This window comes from Phoxinus phoxinus (assembly GCF_949152265.1).
Source record: "Phoxinus phoxinus genome assembly, chromosome: 8".
Classification (NCBI taxonomy): domain Eukaryota; kingdom Metazoa; phylum Chordata; class Actinopteri; order Cypriniformes; family Leuciscidae; genus Phoxinus; species Phoxinus phoxinus.
This window is the reverse complement of record NC_136883.1, coordinates 29,308,789-29,319,017: the sequence shown is the minus strand read 5'-3', so window position 1 is coordinate 29,319,017 and position 10,229 is coordinate 29,308,789. Positions and strand designations below refer to the sequence as shown.

Here is a 10,229-nt window from a genome sequence, read left to right as displayed (position 1 = left end):
AATGGTTCTTTTAAACAGTTCCTTTTAGAGAACCGGTTCAAAAGTGATTCCGCTGTTCTTTACGTCATTATAATTGCGTCACCATGTGGTCGTGTGGTAATTCATACGTGTTGTCACCATAGACTGTAAAAAAATAGGGTTGTCACCTGTAAAAAAAAAAATCACATTTAGCAGTTTAGTACGTTTCCCATTATTGTAAGCGAACCTGTTGTGTCCACATTCTCTTTGTTGTAGCCATGATTCAGCTCATGAAAACAAAGTAATTTAGAGCCTAACCTGCCTTCCTGTAAGTTAATAAATTTCGTTTGCATTAATTCGCTGAAAAAGTTTTTCAATGTTTTATTAAAATGCTATTTAATAGCATGCTGATTTGTTGACAAACATTTTAACATGCTATTAAATTGATGTGTCTCTTTTCAGTTCATTCGTTCTCTCAGATCTTTTCCGAAAGATCCGTTCTGACCAATTCATGAACAATCGTTCAACTCGGTTTAGTGAATCGATTCAGTCGGTCCATTAAAAAGATGTGATTCAAAAGAACGATTCGTCATGTGTGTCGTCGCATATCTCCAGCACATGATGCTGGACCCAACCCCTCCTAGCAACCAGTAAAACAAACCAAATTCTGCTCAAGAGATAGCGTTGTGTAAACACATTCCGAAAGTTATAAATCAAATGCTGTGTGTAACGTATCTTTGTCATCTTGGTTAGGTTATTATCCAGTCAAGCATTTATTATATCGACAAAATAAAAACTTAAATTATATAGTTAATCCACAGATGTTGCAACTCAAAAAACTTATACATGCAAGCTGGTTCAACACAAAGAAACAAAAATCTGCAAGCAAACAGACATATGAAAGACAGGTTTACTGGCATCTACAATACTAACATCTTTGCTTTTCTCTACTGTATTTATTAATTGGACCGGCAAAACAAAATTAGAAGACAACTGGAAAAACATTGACTTTTTCATAAAATTAACAGGTTTAAACATATTTACAACATTTAAAGCATTATTTTCCCCTTTAACTTTCAAATTAAAGGGAAATTAATTGTCCATTTTTTTAACTGTTTAAAATTATTTACAGTCAAATAATTAATAATAAGAATAATATGACAATTGATTCTCGAAAGCAAAACTTTCCCATGAAAACTACATTTCCCAATAGTTAATGTTGTTCCTGCGTAGGAACTACGTGCACTTAGCAGTTGTTGCTGAGGGGATGCTTTTACCACGACACAAAACCGGACTAGGTAAATATCTGATACCATTTCCTTCTTAAAATAATTATTTATTCCTTGTCTCTTCTTTGACTTCGGTCATAGTCTGCCGTATAAAACAAACCGACTTTAGCGTTATATAAGGTGTGTTAAACGAATAGCTGTATAACTATCACTGCTTGCTGATCCAGTAGTGAGTGCGATCAAAACCTTGCACGCTCGACTTCAGATCAATATTAGGCCCTGAAGCTGCGGCGCTGTCTCATTAAAATAATATTGCAGTGTTCCTTGCATGTATTCAAAATAAAGTAACCGTACGAAGTCTCTTAACTTACCTTTCGAACCCAAATTGCATTATATGTGTCGTTTTTATTTTGTTTTGATGTTTATTGTTGTCACAATACTAGCTACTTGATACGTGATGTGTTTTTTTATTATGCACATTCCACGCTGACAGTGGAAGTGTTGATAAACCATGGTTGAGTTAGAATAATATTTAAGATTAATAATACAGTAATATTTGTTTGTTCTCTGTGTGTTCCTAGCACCATTTCTATGGTGTATATGCATACACTGTCTATCATACTGGCACTTTAAAATCGTTTTAATAGCAGAAAATCAAAGAAATAGTACGTCTGGATCTGGAATTTAATACTTTCAGTGTTCAAATCTAGCACTAGGGGGCAGTGTTTACCTTATCGTGCAGAATCTGTCATCATTGCTCAGACCAAAATCCACTTAATAGATCTGGAGCATAAATTATATTGTGCTTCACATTTCAAATTAATATTTTAAATGCATTAGTTTTGCATAAATTTATGATGGGTGCAATTTTTTTTTATCACCACAATTTTTTTATTATCTTAATCTCTGCACAGAATCTCCTGCTGATGACTTCATGAACTACCTACAGTTTTTATCCTGATTAAATAAACAGCTTTTTGGTGAGTATTGATGGATCTATAAATACATTGATAAATGTGGTGATCAATACATAAATAACTCAAAAGTCTGCATGTGATGTGTAGGTTCTGCCATGGCAGATGGTGTGGACCTCAGCCGAAAGTTTGTGTCAGAGTCTGAACTAGATGAGCTAAGGAAAAAAAGACAGGAAGAATGGGAGAAGGTCCGCAAGCCAGATGACCCGGAGGGTGAGACGTTCATTTTGTCAGCACCAATCAGACAAATTAACAAGAGGCTTAATGATAGGCATTAATTCTCCCAGATGCATTTGCAAGTTTTGACTGTTCATTCTCACTGCTCCACAGAGGCCCCTGAGGAGGCGTACGACCCTCGATCTCTCTTCGAAAGGCTACAAGAGCAGAAAGACAAGAAACAGGAAGAATATGATGAGCAGTTCAAATTCAGTAAGCGCTCATGCTGCGTTCCTCCCATATACATCCCTTTATTTCTATCAAAAACAGATCTTTCAGATGACACGCATCGCACGGTCTCAGGTGGCTTGCCTCTCCCATCTATATTTGACCTCATTTTGGGGTTTATCCGTCACCGTTTGTGCAAAAAAACATGCGTGTGCTTGCATACACATGCGCTGGTGTGTGTTTGAGCATGTCGGTGGGTGTCTATGAGTGTGAACAGATGGGAGTGATGGAGATCAAGAGCAGGTCTGTTCTTGCGGGTGCTGATGGGAGACTGGCATGATCTTAGCATCTCTGCTTCATCTCCGTATCCCTGGTGACAAACCCACTCTCGGTCTCCCTAGCGACCATTGCTGCTCCTATTGCCGTTGATTCCAAGGGTGTTCTTGATCTACTAGCATGGTGGTCATATTCACAGACAATCGAACGGTTCATGATTGACAAAAAGAACCGTTCATGGAGTCTTTTTAATTCTATTGTTGTGTTTCTCCACAGAGAACATGGTTAAAGGCCTGGATGAAGACGAGTCCAGCTTTCTCGACGAAGTCTCTCGGCAGCAGTCTCTAATAGAGAAACACAGACGGGACGAGGAAGCTAAAGAGATAAAAGAATACAGGATATCCTTTTGCACCTAAAAGCACGTACAATATTACTGTCATGCGCTCTTGAAAAAAATTGACAGGGAGTTTTGCTTTCTGCCTGAGTCTGTCTCTACGTTCACCTTCGTTAAGCTGATGGTAGAAGCTTCAGCTGTCAAGCGCAATGATGGCTGGCTGGTGAAAAGTAAAAAAGAGTTCTTGTACCTTGTTAGTGCGCATGTTCTCAAACGAGACGGCCCCAAGAGGAACCCGACGCACTGACAGAAATTCATGCTGGCTTGGCAAATGGCTTAGAGGTTTGGAAAACAGACCGTCTCCGTGTGTTCAGTTTCAAGCAGTTTACTTTGTTTTACAGATGGACGTTTGTGGACTCTGATACCTTGTCATGCAAAACCTTTCACATAAAGAACTTTTACTTGATAAAGAAATTTAAATACTTTTCAAAATTCATACGGAATGGTCGCTAATTTATAATTTCGAGAAGAGGTCTGAAATCAAACTTCTTTAACTTTAGCGTCTAAAATTAGACAAGATGGTGAAAAAGTAGCGAAATGCACCATAAACGGCCGTAATTTTCATCACTTTTTGCCAGAGCCGATATTGTTCCCACAACATTTTTGAAACATCTCGCTGTATCAGCATCTCCAGTTGATTAGCAATTCGTTCGTTTGTGTAAAATAAGATGCGATCCGGTGCATACTGAGTGCTCGTTGCAGCTGTTATCAGTAGAGGTTAAAAACCTAGAACCTCTAGCATGACATGCTTAACAAAAATTCGACCTCCCGTGCATTCGTACACAAATGTTCAGTGAGGATCTACGTAGTATTCACTAATGTATTGTAAATACTCTTGAGACTAACAATGTATTGTATAATGAATGAATGAGGCATTTATATAGCGCTTTCATGTATACTATATGAATATAATAGAAGATTCAGGGATGAAACTATCTCATATAATAATAAATTAAGCTCAATTGAAATTGTACTATTGAAATTGATTTCTAAAATTCTGAAATACACACTCCTGTCCCACCCACTTTTTAAGCAAATTTTCCAGTGGTTGTAAAGACCTGTTCACACTAAGAATGAAAACTATATTAGCGTCCACACAAACACACGATAACTCTGTTTATTACGAGCGTGCGCTGCAGTTATATAATCTGTCACTCTAAATTCTCAAGCTCTTTAAAGTCGGCACGAAACGAAAGTTGCGTTTGTCTATTCTTTCCTATTGTGACACACATCCAAGATCTTCTCAAACAAGAAAAAATTTAGGATGGGACTTGATTTTGTCCAACGGGAATTGATTGAATCTTTGTGGTTCACTATTACTGTGATTTCATGTGAGTGACAGGTCTGCCCTCGCGCCAGTAAACGCATCATCAGAGGCCCTGTCTTGGTCTTAACAATGAATGCCGTGTGTGCATGTCCGTTAAGTCTGAGACCATAGGGCCGCGGCGGTGTCCCATTTGTCATTTTAGGTTTCAGAAGGGTGTTCGCGAGCGCCCCTTTTGCGGCCGTTATGCGCCCCCGGTGTGCACTTTTGCCAAGCCCGCACTGAAGCGAGACTTCTTCAACAAATACTGCAATATTCCATAAAAAAATAATTTTTATTTTTAACTTTTTTTTTCGTTCTAATAATAAATCGTTCTAAATTGCCATTCACACAGGAAAATAACTATAAAGTTTTAATAATCGTTTGATTATATGAGAATAGGGAAAGTCCACACTAAGGTCAAAGAACCATAGTTGGAACCAATTTCAGAGCGATTTTTCCAACTGATGAACGGTAAAAACAATGACAGCCAATCAGAATCCACCCGACTTTAACAAGCTTGAGCATGGTGTACTGTATACGGTAGAGTGTGTTTTCAAATATCAAGTGGTTCTCATAAATCACTTACTGCACCTTTAATTGTCATAGTCATTGGTTTGAAATTTGAAAAGGTCCTAAGGTCAAAGATGTCCATCTAGCGCATGTTTACATAAAAAAGTCAAGTCAGTTTTTTCAGTTTCCTGCATCCAGCAGTGGAATGCTGCAGCGCGCTGCTTTATCTCTTCAGCGCCACAGAAAGAAAACATTTTACCAGCAGGGTATTCCAGAAATGAAGGTTAACTTACCGTCACATATACCCTGAACTCTCGGTTGTTTAACCCAAACCTTGCTCACTCGAGGTATACAGGTTCCAAAAACATTTTGTATAACTTAAATTTAAACACATTTTCTTTCTTTTTTTAATTTGTGATTAAAAATCACATAAACGAAATGGTCCATTCCCTTGTTCCATTAAGATTTATACAAAATGTTTTACCGTGATAAGATCTAGTTTTTTTTACAAATTTAAAATTCTTAAATCATAATATGAATATGTAATGATTATTCAATTAAATTAGATGGACATTTACTATTAATTTAAAAAAAAATTTAGTGTACATGCGTACAATGACTCCCGAACAAACGACTCTTTTGAGCTGTTTCTTTCAATGAACAGATAGAAAATGGTTTGAATCATTTAAATGAATCCTATGCAGGGCTGAATCGTGTGTGTGTGTGTGTGTGTGTGTGTGTGTGTGTGACAATGTATTATGAATTACAGCAGATTGTTCCACATTAGCACAATTTTGTTGCGTTAAACTATCGAAATCAAAGGTCATGCTTTTATCCAAATCATATGTCATACAATTGATTTCTCATCATGTAACATCTAATACGATCAGCTTTTCTCTTCTGCCAATCAGGTATGCCTCTAGATAGAAGGTTGGAGGATGCGTTGTCGTGGCAACTGAAACCTTTCTCGGGGCTTGATAACTGCATCTAAAAGCACTGCTGAGAACCATGATCTGTAGAATAATACAGTAATGTGCCCTAATTCTACTGAATTTGCCTCCTGTGGAGGCACCAAATTCTCTTACCTGTAAGTGTGTCAACTTTTTAGGCCATCTGTATGCACTAAGCGAAAAAAGGAAGTAGGTTTGATTGCCGTGGTGGCTTCTGTGGTGACTTTTTTGAGCGGTTGCCCTCTTTATCCTAGCTTCCTCATCTGTCTGTGGGTTTAGTTCTGTTTGTGTGCTATTAAAGTGGAGCTTTCCAGGAAGTTAATTTAGGTTTATGAGAACGTTTCAGTGTAAAATGAAAAACGGCATTTGTCTAGCCGTGGCTTACCACGACAGCAGGGTCGGAAAGTATGGTTGTCATGTTGCTGTGAAGTTTTCTCACAGTTTAATTACACCTAAGTGCATGGCAGTGATTTTTCCTTAACTAGTGAACCTCACAGCGCTTTGCAGAAGCTGGCAGCCACCGAGAGCCAGAAGAAGGAGCCAGAGAAAAAGGCAGGACCCAAACCCTCAGAGACCCAGAGAACCAGTCACCTGTCTCAGGCCCACCTGCTGGCTGGGGCAGTGAAACGACGCAGGTACCTCAACGTCTATTCAATTATTAGATTTAGGCCTGGTTTCACTGACAGGGCTTGGATTATGCCAGGACTAGGTCTTAGTTCAATTAGAAGAACATTTAAGTAGCTTTTATAAAAACTGCCTTGGAAAAAACATTACTGGTGTGCATCTTGAGACAAAACAATGGCACGGACATATTTTAAGATAAGTCAGTGTAAGTTGCTTTCAGTTTAAACGGCTCAAACATGCATTTTAGTCAAAGACTGTAGGCTTAAGCTTTGTCTGTGAAATCGAGCATGAATGTGTTTGAAACGTAGAAATCTGAGACTGCATATTCTTTATGTATAATGATTTGTGATTCATTTTTGTCTTTGTACAGCTCATCTCAGTCCTCAGAAGGGAGTAAAAAGCAGAAAGTAGAGGAGACTGTAGCCGGCAATGGCAGTCAGACAGGTGAGCATTGTAGTGTATTGCTGCCTTCACTTAATGTAATTATGTAAAGTGATTTTCAGATCATTATTGGATCTGTAATAATGTGGCACACTGTTTTAATTGCTTTAAAAAAAAATGCACCAAAACATTATAGCATAATTGTTTTTAGAAGTTTAATACCTTAAACTTAAAAAGACAGTGCTGTCTTTTATGGCAGAAAATTATTTTGATGACTCATTTTGTTAAAAAAAAAACCATGTACCCCACTGAACACTAGTTTTGGATCCGTTTTTAGGAAATTACACTTTTATTCAGCAATGATGCATTAAATTGATCGTAAAGACTTTTACATTGTTTTTTTTTGTTTTTAATTAAAGAATCCTGGAGGGGAAATGATCTTAGTTTTCACAAAAATATTTAGCAGCAAAACTGTTTTCAACATTGATAATATTAAGAAATGTTGTTCACACTTTAGTTTAGGGTCAAATTCTCACTATTAACTAACTATTAACTATGACTTTTGCCTCAATAAACTCATTACTAGTTATTAATAGTTAGTAAGGTTGTATAGTTTAGGTATTGGGTAGGATTAAGAGATTTAGAATATGGTCATGCAAAATAAGGCATTAATATGTGCTTTATAAGTACTAATAAACTGTATTTTATATACTGCCAACATACTGGTAATATGCAGGCTAATAAGTGACTAGTTAATAGTGAGAATTGGACCCTAAACTAAAGTGTTACAAAATGTTTCTTGAGCACCAAATCGGCATATTAAAATGATTTCTGAAGGATCATGTGATAATGTAAACTGGAGTAATGATGCTGAAAATTCAGCTTTACCATCACATGAATAAATGTAAAATATATTACAATTTTACATTGTAATATTTCACAATAGACAATCATTGTAAGTGCATTTGTCAACTTTTTTTTCTTTCCAACTGACAAAACATTCTGTGGCATTTGACAGCGCTTGTATTTTACCTGGAATATTTCTTTAAATAATGTAAATGTAAGCGTTTTGTAATATTTACTGCTAGAAATCAGGAGAAACATCACATTGATTCACCTTCCCATATTAACCTGCCACGTCAGATCAGAGAATGCGTGCGCTCTATGTGCGTGTATTGTTTTGTGTTCTCAGAGCAGGAGGCGGTCGAGCCCAAATCCCCTGGCGTGGACGTGACCCGCTCGGGCGTTCTCCACCTGCCCTCCGCCGCTGTATGCGTGGGCATCCTGCCAGGGCTCGGCGCTTACTCCGGCAGCAGTGATTCTGAGTCCAGCAGCGACAGCGAAGGTAGCGAGATTGAGATTGGCTCTCCCATAAAACGCCACAGGCTCTTCAGATAGACACACTGACAAAACACTCACTCACTATCACCTGTGCTGCCCTAGGCTTGGGTGCCGCCCCCTTGCCTTCTCAGCGGCGCGATTTAGCTAGATCGTCTAAAACGATTTAGCTCTAGGTATCCGTTATTTCAGCGTTGGATAAGGCTGTGCTTGATGTTTATTAAAGGCTTTAATGTTAACTTCTATTGTGGTTGTTTGATGTCTTGTGCTTTCAAAACATGACACTTCCCCCATCCTCCTCATATTACGTTCTATACAGTTTAAACCCCTGGCAGCTTAACCTGGTGACGCACCTTCCCATCTACCCACCCTTGCGGTTTCTGCAGAGCTCTAGTGGACAAGGGGACACTGACTGACTGACTGACAGCTGTGGATCAAGAATACATGAAACATTTAGTCCAAATCTCTGACCATCACAGGACAAAGCAGACATATTATGGGCTTGTTTGAAGATGTTTAAAAGTCCTGGTTGAATTTTACATTTGTTTGATGTTTCTTTTTTTTTTTAAGACAAAATGCTGCAATGCTAAGAATGCTGGAATTTTCAAGAACTGTGCCCTATAAGGACATGAATCTGTGTTTGACTGTTCACTGGAAAATAACCAGTGACGACAGAATGGAAAATAAATGTGTTTCTCACGTTTTTGGCCTTTTTTTCTCTTTTTTCTTAACATAAAACCGCATTCACGACCCATTTTAGTTCTGTAATAATGTGAGTTTCTGAGTGAAACTGAATATTCAGTGAGGAAAAATTAATGGATTGTGAAAAATTTCCATACGAGCCAGACTTGAATGAATTTGTAGTTAATTCTGGAGAATTACTCACCGCTTGAAATGCCGTGAGCCGCTTTTTAGGAGGATTTTTGAGGGTGAAGGTTAATTTCGCCCCCGGAAGCATTTCAGTGTTTCAATTATTTAAGTAAAAATAACCTTTTTTTAATATTAACGTTAATCAGCATTAATAGAGTTAACTAGTGTTAATGAAGATTTTTTTAATAGGCTGCAGTAACCTAAAACAATGTCTAAATAGCTACAGTATTTGGTGATAGTTCACCCAAAAATAAAAATTCTGTTATCAGTTGCTCAACGATTTAATTCCAAGACTTTCATTCATCTTCTGAACACCAATGAAGAAATTTTTAATATTACCTAGTTGTTTATCCATTGAAAGTCCATGCAACCAAAATTTTCTTGCTTCAAAAAGTTGCTTTATATGATGAACAGATTTAATTTACGCTTTTATTCATATATAAACATTGATCAATGCACATACATAGAATTTATGGTAAACACGGATTCTCAAATGCTTGCTTGATGTGTGAGAACTAACCACATTGGTTTGGAATGACATTTTGTGGTTGTCATTAATTACTCACCCTCATGTCGTTCTAAACTCATAAGACATTCGTTCAACTTCGGAACACAAATTAATATCTTTTTAATAAAACCTGAGAGATTTCTGTCCCTCCATTGACAGCTATGTAACTACTTCAAGCCCCAGAAAGGTACTAAAGACATCATTAATATAATCCATGTGACTCCAGTGGTTTAGCTTCAATTTTAAGAAGCGAGTGCTTTGATTGTGCAAAAAAAAAACTTTATTTACCACTTTATTTACAAAATATTAATCTCGAACGTGCGTTCACGCAACGTCTGCTCTTGCGTCTAACTCAACTTATGTTGGAGATTAATATTTTGTATTTATTACCGTTAGGCCTTGAAAGTGGTAGTTGCGTAGGCTGCCAATGAAGGGACAGAAATCTCTCAGATTTCATTAAAAAAAAAATCTTCATTTGTTTTCCGGAGATGAACGAAAGTCTTGCGGGTTTGGAACGACATGAGGGT

At 37.5% G+C, this 10,229-nt stretch overlaps 1 protein-coding gene across 1 annotated transcript; it reads left to right on the top strand.

The window, feature by feature from the left end:
* Positions 1 to 1,194: 1,194 nt before the first annotated feature.
* On the top strand, positions 1,195 to 9,027 carry psme3ip1 (proteasome activator subunit 3 interacting protein 1). Its single transcript, XM_079620412.1, has 9 exons — positions 1,195 to 1,256; positions 2,102 to 2,167; positions 2,252 to 2,374; positions 2,492 to 2,590; positions 3,098 to 3,220; positions 6,478 to 6,616; positions 6,976 to 7,049; positions 8,179 to 8,331; positions 8,644 to 9,027. The coding sequence occupies exons 3-9, from the start codon at positions 2,260 to 2,262 to the stop codon at positions 8,646 to 8,648; spliced, it is 708 nt and encodes a 235-aa protein (XP_079476538.1). The 5' UTR covers positions 1,195 to 1,256; positions 2,102 to 2,167; positions 2,252 to 2,259; the 3' UTR covers positions 8,649 to 9,027.
* Positions 9,028 to 10,229: the final 1,202 nt, after the last annotated feature.